General features: G+C 42.9%; 1 protein-coding gene across 1 annotated transcript in view; it reads left to right on the top strand.

Moving 5' to 3' along the window:
* LOC106583020 (receptor-type tyrosine-protein phosphatase gamma) overlaps positions 1–11814 on the top strand; it is a 287378-nt gene extending 275564 nt beyond the window's left edge. Inside the window, exons 16-29 of the mRNA XM_014166758.3 lie at positions 408–504; positions 728–810; positions 1007–1141; positions 1285–1419; positions 1570–1742; positions 3336–3471; positions 3879–4025; positions 4998–5091; positions 5433–5509; positions 5833–5961; positions 6470–6616; positions 6876–7018; positions 7724–7859; positions 8988–11814. Of these exons, the coding sequence (XP_014022233.1) occupies positions 408–504; positions 728–810; positions 1007–1141; positions 1285–1419; positions 1570–1742; positions 3336–3471; positions 3879–4025; positions 4998–5091; positions 5433–5509; positions 5833–5961; positions 6470–6616; positions 6876–7018; positions 7724–7859; positions 8988–9134 (1779 nt within the window). The 3' untranslated portion in view covers positions 9135–11814. The remainder of the gene's footprint in view (positions 1–407; positions 505–727; positions 811–1006; positions 1142–1284; positions 1420–1569; positions 1743–3335; positions 3472–3878; positions 4026–4997; positions 5092–5432; positions 5510–5832; positions 5962–6469; positions 6617–6875; positions 7019–7723; positions 7860–8987) is intronic.
* Positions 11815–21048: the final 9234 nt, after the last annotated feature.

The following is a 21048-nucleotide window of genomic DNA, read 5'->3' as shown; positions in this document are numbered from 1 at the left end:
GATAGAGACAGATAACATGAGCATCTTTGGCATGTTTTCTGCCGTGAGTTTAAAGGACGGTTGATAAATTTGCTACATGAAGCGTCTCAGTCGGTGGCATGCTTTATGGTTTTACTGGAACTGGGAGCAGCTGAGGTTTGGGAAGATTGCGTGATGGTTAGCTGAGTGTGTGACACCACTAAAGGGCACAGAACATGTCAACTTCTGCTTAAGGAGAGAGAGAGAGAGAGAGAGAGACATCTGCCCTGTGTCTGTCACTGTGTCGACCACATTCTGACAGCGTAAAATTCTGTAGACGTCCCCAGAAATGCCTGCATAACTCACAGCGCCGGCATTTATGTCAAAACCTCTCTTTTCACCACGTTCCAAAATGTCACCCTTGGTGTGTGTCTCTCTTGCTACCACAGGAGGTGCAGCGATGCACGGTGGACATGAAGATCACGTCGGAGCACTCCAACCATCCAGACAACAAGCACAAGAACAGATACATCAACATCGTGGCCTGTGAGTAGTGCACGCCACACACCACAATACAGGACCGTGACAGCCTGTCACACCACTGCACTGATGCTTTATGTCACACAGTTACTGCTTGTCAGAGTACAGCTGTCATCGTCTAGACTACTGGTGTCTTCAGAACTGTCAGAATATGTAGTGCTAGGAATGTGACACACACACACACACACACACACACACACTTCTAACTGTCCCTGTCTCTCTCCTCCAGACGACCACAGTCGGGTGAAGCTACGGCCTTTAGCTGGGAAGGACTCCAAACACAGCGACTACATCAATGCCAATTATGTTGATGTGAGTGTGTATCTCTTATGGGCCATCTGGTTTGGTCGTGTAAGCGTGTATTTGTGTGAGAGTTAGTTTGTGCACTACGTATTGCATGCATGTGTGTACAGTATGTGTAATCGATTGAAGTTCAAAGCAAGGCAGTATCTTTGAATAGTGTTTGTGTTCTGAATGGCCTCGCACCATGTTTCCCTCTGTATGGTAGGGCTATAACAAGCCCAAGGCCTACATCGCGGCCCAGGGCCCTCTCAAGTCCACCTTCGAGGACTTCTGGAGGATGGTGTGGGAACAGAACACTGGTATCATCGTCATGATCACCAACCTGGTGGAGAAAGGAAGGGTATGTACACTACGATTCAATAGATCTCTTTCCTCTCAGTACTGAAATAGTAATGACTTTTTAGTAACCATGTAATAACATTTTGGTTTCTTTGTGATTCATTGAAATGAGTGGTCCTAACCCTGTGTGTTGTGTCCCTGCAGAGAAAATGTGACCAGTACTGGCCCACAGAGAACAGCGAGGAGTATGGAAACATTGTGGTCACACTAAAGAGCACCAAAGTGCACGCTTGCTACACGCTACGACGCTTCACTGTGCGCAACGCGAAAGTAAAAAAGGTCAGCGACTGTAGTACATTCTGTTCTACTAGTCTCAGTGTTCTTGAAAAGTGACTAACGTGATATCTACTTCTCATCATGTGGAAGATACTAATCAATGGGACTTCTCTCTATTGCCCTCCTCCCTCTTCCTCCCTCCCTCTCGCTCAGGGTCAGAAGGGGAATCCTAAGGGGCGTCAGAGTGAGAGGACAGTGGTTCAGTACCACTACACCCAGTGGCCTGACATGGGTGTCCCTGAGTACACGCTGCCCGTGCTCACGTTTGTCAGGAGGTCCTCTGCCTCCCAAGCCCCAGAGATGGGCCCTATGCTGGTCCACTGCAGGTACTGTGCGGGTCAGGGATTCTTATAGGAAAACATTTTTTAAGGGGGAGAAGACTTAATAAGTGTTAGTGAGCAAAATACAATTTTTTTAAACTGCTGTCTAAAATATTAATCAAGCATAAGAGAGAGAGGAAGAACAAAAAAAGGAAAATAAAGGTTATGAGAAATAATGAGCCCAAAAAACATAAGTGTCAATATAAGACAGCTGAATGATTTACTCGAGTTTAGTTTATTTCTTTTCACCTCTGAAAACATCTGTTGTTGTGCTAAAGCTCGGTACATAAGTGTTTCAGCCAATAAATCAGTATGATTTGGCACGGCTGAGATTAAAAAGCCCTTCGCGTGCAGTTATGTGACGTAGCATAGGGCCATGCTATAATATGTACTGCAGTCTGAAATATACACTATCATTTCCACTTCAGCTCCTCTGCACTTCCTTTGTTACCTGAGAGCCAGGGATCCCATCCGTGGTTATCTAAGTCTGTGTTTAAGGCAGTAATGCTGTGTGCAGGCAGGGAAATGGACTGTAATTGTCCAGTGAAAGTTCCCTCCTCTGTAATGAGAGTAATGGTCTCTAACGTCATACTGTCCTGCGCTGTTAGATAATGGCCCTTCACAGGCAGAGCCCGCTGTGTCTACACACTCAACTATACAGCTCTGCCAGGCACACACACACACACCACATACACACACACATCACACACACACACACACACACACACACACACACACACACACACACACACACACACACACACACACACACACACACACACACACACACACACACACACACACACACACCTAAAGGTCCTCATTACTGTGCCTGTGACCTGGGTGGACCCTGTGTCTCACTGTCAGTGCTGGCGACTGGCTTCTCTCCTGCTGAACATGGACTCTATTTATGATTAAAGCCGTCTGCTTCCTCTCCTCTCATTAACTCACACTATACTGTATGCACAGGACCCTGACATGAGGAAAGGGAAGTCAACCTAGGAGGTAGAGATAGGCCTGTTAGGGGTCAGACTGTTCAGGCCTGTCTTATAGGAGTTTGTACTGTATGACATCTCCAAGAGTTTTTTTTATTTATTAAAAAAATGAAAAAATTATTTAACAAGTCAGTTCTTATTTACAATGATTGCCTACTCCGGCCAAACCTGGACGATGCTGGGCCAATTGTGCGCCGCCTTATGGGACTTCCAATCACGGCCGGATGTGATACAGCCTGAATTTGAACCAGGGACCGTAGTGACGCCTCTTGCACTGAGATGCAGTGCCTTAGACCGCTGCGCCACTCGGGAGCAGCTCTACCCAGCTCCAAACCTTGCTTGTCACTGTGTCTGCTGGTTTATAACCATGAACCTCATTCATCAGCAACTGGTTTAGATCTGGAGAACCAGGTGACTAGACACTGGCCAGCCAATGACATGATGCGATCAATTAAGAACCAGCTAGAAGAGAACATTGCTGTAGTAGACATGGACTGGTATTGAAGACAGCTGAGTTATTAATTGGTCTGCTGCTGTCATTGACATTTTTGTCCATGTTCCTGAAGGGCTTTGTTCCAATGTGTGTGTTCCTGTGTGTGTGCAGTGCGGGTGTGGGCCGGACAGGGACCTACATCGTCATAGACAGCATGCTGCAGCAGATCAAGGACAAAAGCACAGTCAACGTCCTGGGCTTCCTCAAACACATCCGGACCCAGCGCAACTACCTGGTACAAACAGAGGTGGGTGTGGTTGTGTGGTTGTGTGTGCGTGTGTGTGTGTGTGTGTGTGTGTGTGTGTGTGTGTGTGTGTGTGTGTGTGTGTGTGTGTGTGTGTGTGTGTGTGTGTGTGTGTGTGGGTGTGTGTGTGTGTGTGTGTGTGAACACCCTTCTATACTCACTATGTGACATTCTGTTCACTTGAGCATCTGTGTGAAAGCAAATGATGTCTTTCTTATGTCTTATGCAGCTGTGTTTTAATCTGTCCATATCCCTATTTGTAATTACAGGACAGGCATGCATCACATAGCCACTGTTGTCCAGGACCAAAGGACCATAGCCATTGTCATCATTTCTTTACAAAGAGCTGTACTGCCACTGTCTGCTTGTCTGACTTGGTGTTGCTTCTCTCTGTCTTGCTTGGCCTATAGGAGCAGTATATCTTCATTCATGATGTGTTGATTGAGGCCATCATGGGGAAGGAGACAGAGGTGTTCTCCAGCCAGCTGCACAGCTATGTCAACAGTATCCTTACACCTGGGGTGGGCGGCAAGACTCGGCTGGAGAAACAGTTTAAGGTCTGAGCAGCTCCTTCTCAGTCTTACTGAACCCTTTCTCGCTTTCTCTATCTGCCTATCATGCTCCTTCTCTCTCAAACAGATTTTCTCTGAATCTATCTTTTTCTGCCTGCATATATCTCTCTCTCTCTGTCTCTCTCTCTCCATACCTCTCGCTCTCTTCGCACTCTCTCTGTACCCCTCTATTCTCTCACTTCCCTCAGCTCTCCATCGTTCCCATGTTTTCCCAGCGCAGGGATCTCAGGGTCATGTCTGTCTCCTTAAAGATGTCTCTCAGCGTCACAAAGTCTTGATTGATCTCTGTCTGGGCCCATTACTGGAGACGTAAATGTAATTAGAATGGAAATACATTTAGAGGAAGAGTACTTCTCTTCCCCGGGTGCCCCCTTTGACTAACGCTACTCACTGCACTTGTTTCCAGGGCAATGTGAACCCTCTTATCACAGTCGGGGGGTCTAGGTTGTCGCCTGGTTTGATGACAGGCTCAGATCGTAATTGGCTTTCCTTATTCTCCTCCATGGTGTGATTTGATTCGGCCCAGGGTCGGGCGAGATTGTTTTGCAAGAGCACGCTCAATGGTAGCCATTGTGATTTCAATGCAATTAGCCTCAAGGCTGGATTTGAAGTTAATCATTTTTTGGAGAAAATATTTATTTGTTTTTTCGATCCCAAAAATGTCCAAAGGCCTATGTTAATTTCTGCTCTCCAAAGAATTAGCAGTGTTGTAATTGTGTCATTTGGCAGGAGTGTTAAGATGAAAACACATTTTTTTCCTTCAGCTGAATTTGATCTGAGTAAGAATTTACTAGAATGTTTAGCATTGAAGAAAATTGGAATTGGAATGTCAGTGTACTTACATTGACTGGAATTGACCCCAACCCTGACTGTATCCTCTCTCTCTTTCTTCCTCCCCCTTTTCATCAATCTCTCTGTCCCTCTTTCTTGCCCTCTCACCTCCTCTCTTGTTTGCAGTTGGTGACTCAGTGTAACGCCAGGTTTGTGGAGTGCTTCAGTGCTCAGAAGGAGTGCAACAAAGAGAAGAACCGCAACTCCTCGGTGGTACCCTGTAAGTCAAATACTCAACTTGTATGACTATATTATCCATGCACCACCTGACGGCCATATTCACCTATTGCACTGGCTCCAGGCTAGACTGCTGCGTTCCAGTGTTCTGTTTCTGATGAACCTAGTCTCTATTCATGGTCAGGAAGTCATTCATCTACAGTAATTAGTCACATAACTGGTTGTGTATGGTCCATGCTCGTACTATAGTTATTTTAAGTGGGTATGCTGTGGCTGCTTTTCATAGAAATCACTCACTCGCTTTGTAAACCAATAAGAACATGTTTGCTGCATAGCTCTATGATCACTGTGCCCTGATTGGTTCTCTCTGTGTCTCTATGGCAGCGGAGCGAGCGAGGGTGGGGTTGGCACCTTTGCCCGGTATGAAAGGCACAGATTACATTAACGCATCTTACATAATGGTAAGTACCACCTCCTGTTCCTCCCCTGTCAATCATTCACTGTCCCTCAGGCACACACTGGCGGGACCAACTGAACAAGAAATGTAAATATTATGATGTAAGATCCATTTGTCTCATAGACATTGATTGCTGTCAACTGAGAGGAATGGACTTGGAGTTGTTGACTTTTGTGAATTCTAAAGGTAGACTACTAGCTGTAAGGTGTTTTAAGCAGTGGTAGGCTGCTGCTGTGGCAGGTTTCGCCTGAGGCACACTGGCTTGTTTTCCTCTTAACCACAACACAACCCTTGCTTGAACCCTTGACCTCTGTTGTGACACCACAGGGCTACTACAGGAGCAATGAGTTCATCATTACCCAGCATCCTCTGCCCCACACCACTAAAGACTTCTGGAGGATGATCTGGGACCACAACGCACAGATCATTGTCATGCTGCCGGACAACCAGGGGCTGGTGGGTCTCACACACACGTACGCACACACACTCACACACACACACAAACACACGCACACAGACTAAAGGTAAAACAGTTCAGATATCAGCCTAATCTTTGGTCTATTAAAAGGCTGCCTTAGCACCCTAAGCATTGTCTTTTCCAGCCTTGGCCCAGTGTTCACACAGGAAGTCACTCATTTTGGGGTGAGAAGCATTGAGATGAGGACTGGAAGTGACAGCAGCTGTATCAGTCGCTCCAGTCAGCCATATGTCTCTCTAACTAACTCTCTGTGATTTCACACACTGATTGGGGGCACCTCTGCACTCACATTCCCGTCCCTTTAACAGTTTGTTTCGTTTTGGACCTACTGCTTTTCTCAGAATAAACTGTCAGTGATTCTACTAAACTGAAATGTCTCACTCAACCCATCCTTGTTTTTCAATTTCTTTCTCACCCCCACTCTCCCTCTCCTCCCTTTTCCATTTCATACTAATCCCCCCTTTTGATTTGGCTGTGGGTCTTTAGGCGGAGGATGAGTTTGTGTACTGGCCGAGTCGAGAGGAGGCCATGAACTGTGAAGCCTTCACTGTCACACTTATCAGCAAAGACAGACTATGCCTTTCAAACGAGGAGCAGATCATCATCCACGACTTCATCCTGGAGGCCACACAGGTACGCTGTGGTGTGTGGGTGCTTATGGACCTACCTCTGTGTGTATGAGTCAGTCCGTGTGTGTGGGTGCTTATGGACCTACCTCTGTGTGTATGAGTCAGTCCGTGTGTGTGGGGTGGCTTGGGGGAGTGGGGGGGGGAGACCTACCTTTGTGTGTATGAGTCAGTCCGTGTGTGTGAGTGGGGGCGTCTTTGTATGTACACCTACATACACTAACATACACTAACCTATCCCTTTCTCTCTTTCTGTTCCTCCCCAGGATGACTATGTGTTGGAGGTGCGTCACTTCCAGTGCCCTAAATGGCCCAACCCTGACGCTCCCATCAGCAGCACCTTTGAGCTCATCAATGTCATCAAGGAGGAGGCTATGACCAGAGACGGACCCACCATAGTACACGACGAGTGAGTGTGTCACGTCCTGTTCCTAATGACAGACTGAATACTGTATACTGTAAACTGTATACTGTTTCAACAGAACATTTTGTTATTCACACACACACCCACCCACACTTTCACATCTACAGCATACCTGTTAAGCATAGCCATTGAATGACTTCTAATGAGTCCCACCCCCAGGTACACTGATACGCCATCCAATTAGAAATAATGAACGACGCTTAATATTGACAGACATGAGCGGCGACGAACAACACTCCCAACGACGAGACATGCAGCTTTAGTCATGTTTATTCATTAGGATAATGAAGATTGCTTGTCTCATCCCAGAGAAAAAAGGGACTAATTGAGCATTTCAGTTCTGTAACGTTACTATGGTATCCCCCCCTAAGAGGTTTTGGATAGACGGCTGTAGTAATTATCTGCATATTCATTAGCTGGTTAGACATGGTTGTTAGGCTGTGTATCTCCAGTGCACTTGACAAAGCTGTTAATAAAAGCAGCAACCTTTTCATTGTGAACGTCCCTCTTTCTCTAAGGGGCTGAACTCCTCTTGCCGTCTCACATGGAATTAATTTGCTGCAGTGTACCTTAAGTCTTCAGTCTGACGTTCAGTTCCTCTCTGGGCTCTATGCTTCTCTGTGAACGTGTGTCTATGTCCTGTTTAAAGGCTTATGAAGTAACCCTGTGTGTTCCTCTCCTGTCCCCCAGGTTCGGGGCAGTGTCAGCGGGCATGCTGTGTGCCCTCACCACCCTGTCCCAGCAGCTGGAGAGTGAGAGTGCCGTGGGCGTCTATCAGGTGGCCAAAATGATCAACCTCATGAGGCCTGGAGTATTCACAGATATAGTAAGTAGACTAGTAGCATGGTAATAAAATGGAAGAGATTAAATGCACTACATGACCAAAAGTATGTGGACACCTGCTCGTCAAACATCGCATTCCAAAATCAATGGCATTAATATGGAGTTGGTCTCCCCCTTTGCTGCTATAACAGCCTCCACTCTTCTGGGAAGGCTTTCCACTAGATGTTGGACAATTGCTTCGGGGACTTGCTTCCATTCAGCCACAAGAGCATTAGTGATGTTGGCCACTGATTTTGGGCTATTAGGCCTGGCTCACAGTTGGCGTTCCAATTCATCCCAAAGGTATTCGATGGGGTTGAGGTCCTGACAATCTATTTCTGTATGGACCTTGCTTTGTGCACGGGGCATTGTCATGCTGAAACAGGAAAGGGTCTTCCCCAAACTGTTACCACAAAGTTGGAAGCACAGAATTGTCTAGAATGTCATTGTATGCTGTAGCGTTAAAATTTCCCTTCACTGGAACTAAGGGACCTAGCCCGAATCATGAAAAACAGCCCCAGACCATTATTCCTCCTCCACCAAACCTTTTTATTTAACCAGGCAAGTCAGTTGAGAACAAATTCTTATTTACAGTAACGGCCTACCCCAGCCAAACCCTCCCCTAACCCGGAGGACGCTGGTCCAATTGTGCACTGCCCTATGGGACTCCCGATCATGGCCAGTTGTGATACAGCCCGGGATCGAACCAGGGTCTGTAGTGATGCCTCTAGCACTGAGATGCAGTGCCTTAAACCACTGCGCCACTCAGGAGCCCTACACTATTGGCACTATGCATTCGGGCAGTTTGCATCCGCCAAACCCAGATTCGTCCTTCGCACTGCCAGATGGTAAAGCGTGATTCATCACTCCAGAGAACGTGTTTCCACTGCTCCAGAGTCCAATGGTGGCAAGCTTTACACCACTCCAGCCGACGCTTGGCATTGCGCATGGTGATCTTAGGCTTGTGTGTGGCTGCTCAGCCAAAGAAACCCATTTCATTAAGCTCCTGATGAACAGTTCTTGTGCTGACATCCACATACTTTTGTATATATAGTGTAGATGCAAATTGGCTACATGATTGCATTTTTGGAGTTTGCACCCTTCCTTACAGCATTTCCCTCTCCCTCCACAGGATCAGTACCAGTACCTTTATAAAGCTATGCTCAGTCTGATCAGCACCAAGGAGAATGGCTCTGGCTTATGGTCGCTGGACAGAAACAGTACCATGGCCATGTCGGATGAGTCAGACCAGGCAGAGAGCATGGAGTCCCTCGTCTGAAGGACCCTACCCACCAGGCCTGAGGGTCCCCAGGCCCTCGCAGAGAGAGAGGCACTTACTTTGTAAAACGGACTATAAGACAATACTTTGAGGCCTTTTTTGCCAGACTCTTGGTTAAATGAATAACCTGATTACTTTTTTACACTGATAAAAAGTTTTTGATATTTATTTTTTGCCATTTTACGTCTTAATGTTATCCTACTGAACGTTTGCAGCTGCATTTTTGAGTTCACAACAACGAAACACACTTCTGTCTTTCTTGTTTGCACTATAATGTCAGTGTTACTGCCTATACTAAGCTGATCGACTCTGTTCTACTACACTTAAGCTCTTATTTCAATATCCCATGGCAAAACCCTCATTCAACTTCTTTAGAGAAGTAAGAAAGAAAAGAAAAACATTGCTCCGTTTGCTCCCTACTGGCTCAGAGGAGCGAGAGTGACATAACTTCCTGTTCATATCAATAACCCTTTCAACCTGGTTTCACTACAGTAGACCTCTTCTCCTCTCCCCTCTCCTCTTCTCTCCTCTGCTCACCCATATGGCTCATATATCACTCATTTGCTGCAAGACTCAACAGTCTGGTTTCAATCACACCTACAGCCAATAGGGTCATTGGTTCTGTTTGTTGTTTGTTCTTCTTTTGTTTGTATCACCTTATCTTCATTATGCATCTTATTAGCAATTCAAACCCATATTTGAATATTGAAGGTGGTATTATAACAGCTACTGTGAACTTGTATTGTTTTTTGTATGATTCATATTATGCTTTTGAATATATATATATAGATATATGTACACATATATGAATATCCTTATCATTATAACTTGTGATTTTGTAGATGTCCGATGTCATGACCTGCCTCTGAGTCCCACTTGATCCAACAGTTTACCACTCTTATTCAATGCCAGTGTTGATTTTCTGCACACTTACACCCCCTTCTGGCTCAGTTGTTTTTTGCTTCATGCTGCTAATAGTCAACGCAGAGTCATAGAAGTTCGTTAAATTAAGAAATGATAATGCCCTTGTGTGAGTGGAAACTTCTTTGAGAAAATGGATACTCGTGATACAGCCAATTGCCATTTTCTGTGTCCTGCCTGTTGAATTGATTATTTGGGTGAAGGTATTTTTATAATCCCCTTGTTCATCCTGAAGCAGGTATGCTCCCACATCACACGGCCTTGTGTACATAGTTTCTAATCCTCACTGTTGCTTGACTCTGCTTGTGTGTGCTATGATTGTATGCTATGACTGTCGTATGGTTTTGCTCCAGATTCAGTCAGGTGGGAACTTAGTGGCCTAAGCAAGGACAGTTTTACTGTAGTTCAAGGACAGTTTTACTGGAGTCCTAGAGTGATTCACATTAACTCATTGACCCTATTTTAGTTGTTGTACTCCCACCACCACCCCTTCATTTCCTGACAGAATCACTTTTAAAAAAAATACCTCCCTTATTTATCTGAAGGAAAGAGAGACCACCTGTGATTTGCATTTGAAAGAAAATGTGAATTAATTCAACAGCACAATGACCATGCTATTAGAATATTTTGTGTTTGATTATCACAACAAAACATAGATGATACCTATGATTTGTAACTTTTACCAAAGACTTATACTAATTTCCGTCAAGAGAAATAATAGAGAGAGAGAGAGCTTATTTCATTTGTGTCTGATGTACTTTCAGTAATGTGTAGGCTGTTGACTGAGTGAGTGATGATGATCCTGTGTACGTTTTCTTCTGCTTCATTTGGCATCTTTTAGTTTACATGCTGGACTTTCTGCATAAACCCGTCATAACTTGTATTTGTTTAGAAATTCCCTTTGCTACAGGAGGAGCTGATTGCAATTTTATTATATCTAATTTCTCACTCAATTATTGGAATAATAATAAAGTAGAGAGATGCATTAATTCCTTCTTTTTTTTACCTGTCATCTTTCATCTCCTTCCAAGGAGGGCTATTGAATTAAGTCATAACTCCAACATTTGGGGTAAACAGCTGACTTTTGTCCCTTTGTCACTGAAGGCATTTTGCATTGTTAAGCACTAGCTTTTTTCATTTTTTCAGTTTCGCTTGTTCCATCACTGAGCTTAGTGTCCACTGTCAGGTGTGTTAATGTGTTGCAAAACACAAACACTAGTGGATCATGAAAACAATGTACATATTTTGTTGCTTCTATAACCAACCATTTTCTGGAAACTTTGTATCTATGGTATATAATCATAGAATTTTATATTTTCATATAAAGCTATTTTTCTTTCTCTCAGTTCAACTCCTTCATTGCATTGCTTTTGTGGTGAAACGTGGAAACCAAGTCTTCGTGCATTGTTAGTGGTCGTCATCACATTCCAATACAATTCCACGCCTCCCATTAACTTTTAAGGCAGTGATTGTGTTATTATTATTGTTATTACTTTGTTTTGTTTTCATGTTCATATTTCTGTTGTCAGAGTGTGCAATAGAATAGATCTAGTAAGTCACTGAATAATTTCCTCCCATTGACCATTTTGAAGGGGGGGGGGAGGGGGGGGGTTGCTTCCTCTTTTGTAACCTGAAATAAGAAAAAAAAGAAGGAAAAAAAACGTTTTTGTTGAAAGCTATTACAAAGCATTCTATTATAGTGTTATTTAATATGTACATTGTATTGCTATACTTAAAATAAAATATGGGTTTTGATGTACTTTGTTGAAATCCTTGTGTGGTCCATGTTTGCCTTTGTGTACTGGATTTAGCCATTTGTATCATATTGGGAATCAAGCATTATCATTCCACTATCCTTGTATCACATAATTGGATACAAGGTTTCCATCTAGTGGTAAAGTAGTGAAGACCTTTCCCAGAACAGCCAAGTAGTTTTCGATAGGCCTACACATCCTGATCTCAAGAGCTTACATTCTGTTCACAAGGCCTGGCTAAACAGTGAGAGTATGCGTTAGTACTGTAATTATGAAAGCATAAATTATTGTAAAGCACAGTAATTATGATGATTTTTGATTAGCCTTAAATTACACAATAGAAAGTGTAATGGTCATCAAAGCAATAATTACAGGGGTAGGGAGGTAACTGAAAATTGCATGATTGGATTGCTGTCAGATTTACAAAGCAGACAAACAACACTGTTAAAGATTGTTTGGATTTTGTGGTTCATGCTCCCGCTATGATTATTTTAATGAGGTTATGCCACATTTATTTTAAATGTCATAAACAACTTTTACTAGCTAAATATCCACAACAAAATATAGCTAGCTCTGAATTAGCTCTACGTGAATGACTAGAGAATGTTGCATTTTCACATTGGAAGCATCGCTAGCTAGCTATAACCAAAAGAAGTCATCCATGCCATCTGTGTCAGTCTAGGGAAAAGAGCTGTGCTGCTTCAGCAGATTGAGAGTCGATATGAGCAACAGAAGAGTACGAGGAGGCAGCAGGTGAAGCTGCACATGAGAGAAATGCCCAACCCCTCCAGGTATGGAACAGGTTAATCTACCAGATGCCTCTCAGAAATGTCGCTGGTTGTCTCCACTTGAATACACGCTTTCAGTGCATTAATTTTATTGTGCATGTTGATAACGCTGGTATAGGCTTCTAAGGCTATGTAAAAGGAATTTGTGAAAGGCATACTCCTATCTCCTACGACAGGACTTGCAGAAAATGGAGAATTGTCTCAGAACAAGACAACTCTCATACCAGGACATCCTCACTTTGGAGGTAAGGGATCTCTAATAAATAACAACCAATTAACAATACATTCTCTCTCTGCAGACTCCACTGCCCTCCCTGATTGTCAATGGGAGCCAGTAGTGGTGTGTGGGTAAAATCACTGGGGAAGCCAAGCCAGGATAAAAAGCCATATTGTGATAATTGCTTTGTTTGCTCTATAACCTGTTAGTTCATATGCCTTGCAACCGTGATATATAGGCAGAAGGCCGAGACAGTAAGAAGACACAGCGGCAGAATAAATTCAACCACACCCATGTTTCATCACAAAACCGGAGAGCAACCTCTGTCCGGTGAAGTCCACAAAGCATTTTGCATGTAACAAACAGTTACATGACCTACAGCATGGTCAAGCGCGACGTATGTTTGCTGTTGTTGAACTCTGTCGAACAACGAAACCTGAACTAAAGACCTAATTTTAAAAGCTAACAGTGTTTTTATATACTTTTATTTTTTGTTTTGAATCCTGTGGTTCTGTTGGGCTAAATTGCTGTGAGCGCTGCTATCTGTCCCGGAATCCTGCCAGATTCTGTATAGGGGGAGAGACGCGAAAGCTCAGCTAGCCTAGCTGTCTCGGCGGTCTCAAATGGAGGCCGCTATTGAACGTTTTCAGTGTTGCCAGAGCTGTGTTTACTTTGCTTTGTTCCGGGACAATGTGGACCGTGCTACCCAGGAGCACGAGTACAGGACATAACAAGGCTGCTTCCGACTGTTCTACCACAGATGTCGGGAGCTGACACTGTCGTAGTCCATGTGGGGTCAAACAACATCAGGAGGGCTAGCTCGGAACATTTATAAAATGGATTTTAAAGAGCTGATTTTAGCATTAAAAGACTTCAAAAAACTGCCAATAATTTCAGGTCCAGTACCATCGTTGGGCCGCGAGTGTGAAAGATTCAGCAGACATTACAGATCTGGCTAAAAGACTACTGTAGCTCTGCTGGAGTCACTTTTATTGATAACTTTGACACATTTTGGAAACAGAAGTTGCTCTACAGGAATGACGGTGTCCATCCAAACATCTTGGCTCCTGGACTCTGTCCACACATTTCAAGGCTGCGTTGATTCCTACCATTGTGACAATGAGTCGTCATAATGCTGCATCAAATGTACATTATCCTAGGGGCATTGGCAAACACAATGGAAGTAATTTAATGTATGTACCCCTAATTGCACCGAATACATTTGTTTATCCTATTGCTTTTGTAAGCAGTAATCATGAGCCTATAAACCAGAGTTACACTGTTAGCACTGAGGCGGTGTGCAATAGTAGGAAGGCCACTTTATGCAGCTCACCCTGCACTATCAGCTCCAATGTAAATAACATGAGTAAGTCTACCTCTGATAAGCTTCCCAGTAAAGCATTAAAAACAATCAAGCAACTAAGAAAAGTGCTAAAAATAGCCCATATTAACATATGTACCCTAAGAAACAAGGTCCATGAAGTCAATAACTTGCTTGTAACAGATGACATTCATATTCTGGCTATCTCTGAAACTCACTTCGATAATACCTTTGAGGATACAGTGGTAGCAATACATGGTTATAACATCTACCGAAAAGACAGAAATACCAACGGAGGCGGTTTTGTGGTCTATATTCAGAACCACATTCCTGTAAAACTTAGAGATGATCTAATGTTAAGTACTGTTGAAGTAATATGGCTACAGGTTCATCTGTCTCACCTAAAGCCCATTCTTGTGGGAAGCTGCTATAGACCACCAAATGCTAACAGTCAGTATCTGGATAATATGTGTGAAATGCTTGATAATGTATGTGATATCAACAGAGAAGTATATTTTCTGGGTGATTTAAATATTGACTGGTTATCATCAAGCTGCCCACTCAGGAAAAAACTTCAAACTGTAACCAGTGCCTGCAACCTACATCAGGTTGTCAGTCAACCTACCATGGTAGTTACAAACAGCACAGGAATAAAATCATCAACATGTATTGATCTTTACTAATGCTGCACATATTTGCTTTAAAGCAGTATTCAAATCCATAGGATGTAGTGATCACAATATAATAGCCATATCTAGGAAGACCAAAGTTCCAAAGGCTGGGCCTAATGTAGTGTATAAGAGGTCATACAATACGTTTTGTAGTGATTCATATGTTGATGATGTAAAGAATATTTGCTGGTCTGTGGTGTGTAATGAGGAGCAACCAGGCGCTGCACTTGATGCATTTATGAAACTACTTATTCCAGTTATTAATAAGCACGCACCCATTAAGAAAATGACTGTAAAAACTGTTAAATCCCCTTGGATTTATGAGGAATTGAAAAAGTGTATGGTTGAGAGGGATGAGGCAAAAGGTATGGCAATTAAGTCTGGCAGCCCAACTGATTGGCAAATGTACTGCAAATTAAGAAATCATGTGACTAAACTAAATAAAAATAAACTACACTATGAAACAAAGATAAATTATATAAAGAATGATAGTAAAAAGCTTTGGGGCAGCTTAAATGACATTTTTGGGAAAAAAGACAACTCGACTCCTTCATTCATTGAATCAGATGGCTCATTCATCACAAAGCCCACTGATATTGCAAACTACTTTAATGACTTTTTCATTAGCAAGATAAGAAAACTTTGGGATGACATGCCAGCAATAAACGTTGACACTGCACTTCTAAGTATATCGGACCATATTATGAAAGACAACTATTGTACTTTTGAATTCTGTAAAGTCAGTGTGGAAGAGGTGATTTTTTGTTGTTGTCTATCAACAATGACAACTATCTGGATGGAAAATGACTGAGGATAATAGCAGACGATATTGCCACATCTTCAATTTAAGCCTACTAGAGAGCGTGTGCCCTCAGGCCTGGAGGGAAGCTAAAGTCATTCCGCTACCCAAGAATAGTAAAGCCCCCTTAACTTGCTCAAATAGCCGACCAATCAGCCTGTTACCAACCCTTAGTAAACTTCTGGAAAGAAATTGTGTTTGACCAGATACAATGCTATTTCACAGTAAACAAATTGACAGCAGAATTTCAGCATGCTTATAGGGAAGGACACTCAACAAGCACAGCACTTACACAAATGACTGATGATTGGCTGAGAGAAATTGATGATAAAATGATTGTGGGGGTTGTCTCGTTAGACTTCAGTGCAGCTTTTGACATTATCGATCATAGTCTGCTGCTGGAAAAATGTATGTGCTATGGTTTACTGTAACAGAGCCTCTCGATGGAGGGGGGTGTGTGGAATCAGGAGCAGGAGAGCAGAAGGGTTCCAGGAAAATCCACCGTTTATTTTGGCAGATCCGAAAAACACAACGACACATACAGGGGAGAAACCTCAACTCCGTTATGCCACAAGCAAAATGTCCACAGTAAACATGTACCGTACAAACAACAAACAACGCCCGTGGTGCAGGCACACACCCCTTACATGTTGCCTACAGGAAAATTATCCCGCACACAGCCTAACCTGCTGCGGGGAAATATAAACCGAAATCAAAAAAACAAGACACAGGTGTGTAAAACCAGACAGAACTAAATGAAAAGGAAAATGGAATCGGTGGCAGCTAATAGGCCGGCGATGACGACCGCCAAGCACCGCCCGAACAGGGAGAGGAGCCACCTTCGGTGGAAATCGTGACATTTACACCCCCTGCTTTAATATGGATAAAGAGTTACTTGTCTAACAGAACACAGAGGGTGTTCTTTAATGGAAGCCTCTCAAATATAATCCAGTTAGAATTAGGAATTCCCCAAGATAGCTGTTTAGGCCCCTTGCTTTTTTCAATTTTTACTAACGACATGCATTGTATTTGGAACAAAACACTCACTAAACCCTAAACATCAACTAATTATTGTAATAAATAATGTGGAAATTGAGCAAGTTGAGATGACTAAATTGCTTGGAGTAACCCTAGATTGGAAACTGTCATGGTCAAAACATATTGATGCAGTAGTAGCTAAGATGCAGAGAAGTCTGTCTATAATAAATTGATGCTTTGCCTTCATAACAACCCTATCAACAAGGCAGGTCCTACGGCCCTAGTTTTGTCACACCTTGACTATGGTTCAGTCGTGTGGTCAGGTGCCACAAAAAAGGACTTAGGAAAAATTGCAATTGGCTCAGAACAGGGCAGCACAGCTAGCCCTTGGATGTACACAGAGAGCTAATATTAATAATATGCATGTCAATCTCTCCTGGCTGAAAGTGGAGGAGAGATTGACTTCATCACTACTTTTATTTATGAGAGGTATTGACATGTTGAATGCACCGAGCTGTCTGTCTAAACTACTGGCACACAGCTCGGACACCCATGCATACCCCACAAGATATGCCACAAGAGGTCTCTTCACAGTCCACAAATCCAGAACAGACTATGGGAGGCACACAGTACTACATAGAGCCATGACTACATGGCAGTAAAATTAGATTTAAAAAACAGATTAAAAAAACCTTATGGAACAGCGGGGACTGTGAAGCAACACAAACATTGGCACAGACACATGCATAGACACACACACACACACACGATAACATTTGCACTATACATACACATGGATTTAGTACTGTAGATATGTGGTAGTGGTAGAGTAGGGGCCTGAGGGCACAAAGTGTGTTGTGAAATCTGTGAATGTATGTAATGTTTTTAAAATTGTATAAACTGCCTTAATTTTGCTTTGGCAGCAGTTAATGGGGATCCATAATAAATACAAATACAAATGTTTCGGACTACCAAATAGTCACATGAGTTGACGCTGGCGAGGCGAAGCAGGTACGGGGAGTCAAACATTTAATATAGAACGGATATGGAACGAGACAGGAACAGCGTCAGCAAACAAGAAAACAAAGACAAAAAACAATCAATGCAGCAGCGGGGAACAGAGCAAGGTAACTGACAAAATATATAGGGAGGAAATAGACAGATGATGAGTGAGTCCAGGTGAGACCAATATCGCTGACACGCGTGACGAGGGAAGGCAGGTGTGCGTAATGGATGGAAGGAGTGCATGATGCAGGACAGCCCGGGGGGAGAGAAGACATGACACTAAACAACCATTGATTTAGAACCACGGAGAGTTACCGCAAGTCAAACAGAAAACAGGAGCTGCCTCCACTATTCCAGCACCATTTCAACTTCAACATTTCAACATTATCAAAGCACCTATGCTTAGTTAAGTACTATGACAACTAAAAGATACCAAATACAATTTAGTCCAATCAACATCAGCTAAATATGATTTGGCTGTCCATGGTACGGATAGTGTGTGTGTGTGTGTGTGTGTGTGTGTGTGTGTGTGTGTGTGTGTGTGTGTGTGTGTGTGTGTGTGTGTGTGTGTGTGTGTGTGTGTGTGTGTGTGTGTGTGTGTGTGTGTGTGTGTGTGTGTGTGTGTGTGTGTGGTGTGCGAGCGTGTGCATGCAAAAATAAAAAAATAGTTGACTCACCCTACTTGTTGCCGAAACGGTCTATGACTCTATGATACAGTAAACACATTTAGTTTTTGTTGTTCTAGGCTACCTAGCTAAAATGCTTGCCAGCCTAACTTCCTTTTATTGGAAACATTGAGCCAGCTAGTTAACATTAGCCTTCTACATCTAGCTACATATTGAACTTCCATCCTCTCAGGCCAAGGGCACAACGTATTAATTTATGCATGGATCAGAATCGCTGTTATAATCATTGGCCAGTATTGAGAATGAATTAAAACCACAAGTCCAAATCCCTATCTCCACCCATGGCTAACTTAGGAAAGGGTCGATTTTACCTAGCTAGCTAGCCACCAGAGTTCAACAACACAACAAGATGCAACAATTACATTTTTTTCTGTCAACGACGTTATGTTTTTGATGTGAAGTGATTGGTGTGAAACCAAATCCAAACTGGCTTCCCTTGACACTTTCTTTTGGTGCGCAAGGACCATTCACGGTTGAGCTTACTCAGTTTAGTTCAACGCTGATTGGCTATTATTTTATATATTGTTTTATCAAGGGAGGCCAAATGCTTGCTGGCTTCCCTTGCCTTCAATGCTAAGGGCAGAAACAATGTCATACTCTTTGGGACAAGACAGCATCAGATAGATGGGCTACACATACAGAGACAGAGGGGCGCTGTTTCGCTCACTCGGATGCTTTCTCCGGTGCGATTTCTGCCTCTTGCAAATTGAAGGAAAATTATGACTTACATAGAGACGAAAGATACATTATTTTTTATTTTTTTATTGGTACATTTTTTGGTGAAGCCTGGCTTCCTTTGGGATCCATGAGTACGCTCCACTGATGGGAGCTATTTTGAGTTGAGTTGTGTTGCATCCTGACCCTACTGTACCCTGATAATCAAGTACAGTCAGGTGGTCACAGATTGTTGGTGACCCAGGCCGCTGTACTGTTGTCTTGTTCCAGACTCGTTACTAGGCGTCAGTTGATGAGAAGATTCCAGAATGGGTAAAGGCCTACATCCTAGCAGTGACCCTAGCCGAACACCTAAACAACGGAAACAGAAAACCACACCCAGAGACCATTCCTCCACACAAGATAGGGCTCTGCCTACACGTCCTCTACGGAAACATGTCAAATGACCCGAAGTGGATCATGTAGAACATTGCTTTGGCTTTTGTCTTCATCTTATGTGATCAACAAGGAGCAAAGGAGAAACTAAAATAATTTGACAGTGACACTAGATTATAAGGTTATTGTGAGTGCCTGAGGTAAATGTTCTTTAAAAAAAAAACGACATTTGGCCATGTAGTGTCATATGGGATGTTTTCCTATGAGAATAACCGTATTCTTAGCATTGACAGTGTTGAGTAGGCATCATGTTGTTTTCCATATGTTTACACTACGGCAACTTTTTATGCACAGCCATTTTTACGGCTCAGGGTGAAGCTCAGATTTTGGACAACATCCAGGAGTTTTATTCTTTCCTATTACCTCTGTCTACATAATTACTGCTCTATATTGCAATGTTTACAAGTAACGCTCGCACGTTTAGTGTGATGATATTGTATGTAGCACTTTTAATCTCATTTCATCAGTATTTTATCTGAAACAAAGAATGTGGTGTTTTTAATTCATGGCTCATATCTGTCCACTAGGGGGAGGTAGAATCATAGATTTGGATAACAAAGACAAACTCTCCTTCAGTTAACCTCGGGTCATTCATCATCAGTCACAAAATAACTCAAATGTATTTGCATGTATTACCCATGTTATTTTCTAATGTATACAGTAAAGCACAATTAAAAATAAAATGAAAAATGATTTATTATTACAATCAATACTAATATGAATATTATTATTATTTTTGTTACCCCTTTTTTCTCACCAATTTCGTGGTATCCAATTGGTAGTAGTTACAGTCTTGTCTCATCGCTGCAACTCCCGTACAACTCGGGAGAGGCGACGGTCTCGAGCCATGCGTCCTCCGAAACACAACCCAACCAAGCCGCACTGCTTCTTGACACAACGCACATCCAACCCGGAAGCCAGCCGCACCAATGTGTCGGAGGAAACACCGGTCACCTAGCAACCTGGTCAGCGTGCACTGCGCCCGGCCTGCCACAGGAGTCGCTATTGCGCGATGAGACAAGGATATCCCTGCCGGCCAAACCCTCCCGAGCCCGGACGACGCTGGGCCAATTGTGCGTCGCCCCATGAGCCTCCCGGTCGCGGCCGGCTGTGGCAGAGCCTGAGCTCGAACCCAGAATCTCTGGTGGCACAGCTAGCACTGCGATGCAGTGACTAATATGAATATTATGATAAACCCCAAATCATTCATACTTTAATTACTGTTCCCCTTCTTGTTTAAGTTCAAGCAATGTACATATATGTACCCAAAAAACAGTTTTTATTATTCACCTGATTCTTCATCTATGTATGCCATTCACTGCAAAGTAAAAAAAAAAATGTACTAAGAAATCATTATTTCATTTTACTCATTTTAGTTTAGTTTATTAGTCCAGTAAAAATCAGTAGCTGACGCACACCCCAAAATGTTTGTAGAGGTGCTGACTAAGAATCAACTGTACAAAAGCAAAAAAGAAAGTTGCATAATATGCTCCCTGTGATGTAATATGTTTATCCATTAAATTGTTGGGAGCTTATCGAGTTTAGCTTATTAGCTCCTAATCATTATTTTTAGCACTTCATCACACAGTATATGCTGTGTATTAGGGGTTAAATATATTAGCCTGAGCCATTGAGCTAGGTTCTCTGGAATGTCTAAATCATTA

Source organism: Salmo salar, chromosome 22 (genome assembly GCF_965601325.2).
Source record: "Salmo salar chromosome 22, fSalSal1, whole genome shotgun sequence".
Taxonomy (NCBI): domain Eukaryota; kingdom Metazoa; phylum Chordata; class Actinopteri; order Salmoniformes; family Salmonidae; genus Salmo; species Salmo salar.
Note: the sequence above shows the minus strand (reverse complement) of the source record. Positions and strands in the feature narration are given on the sequence as shown.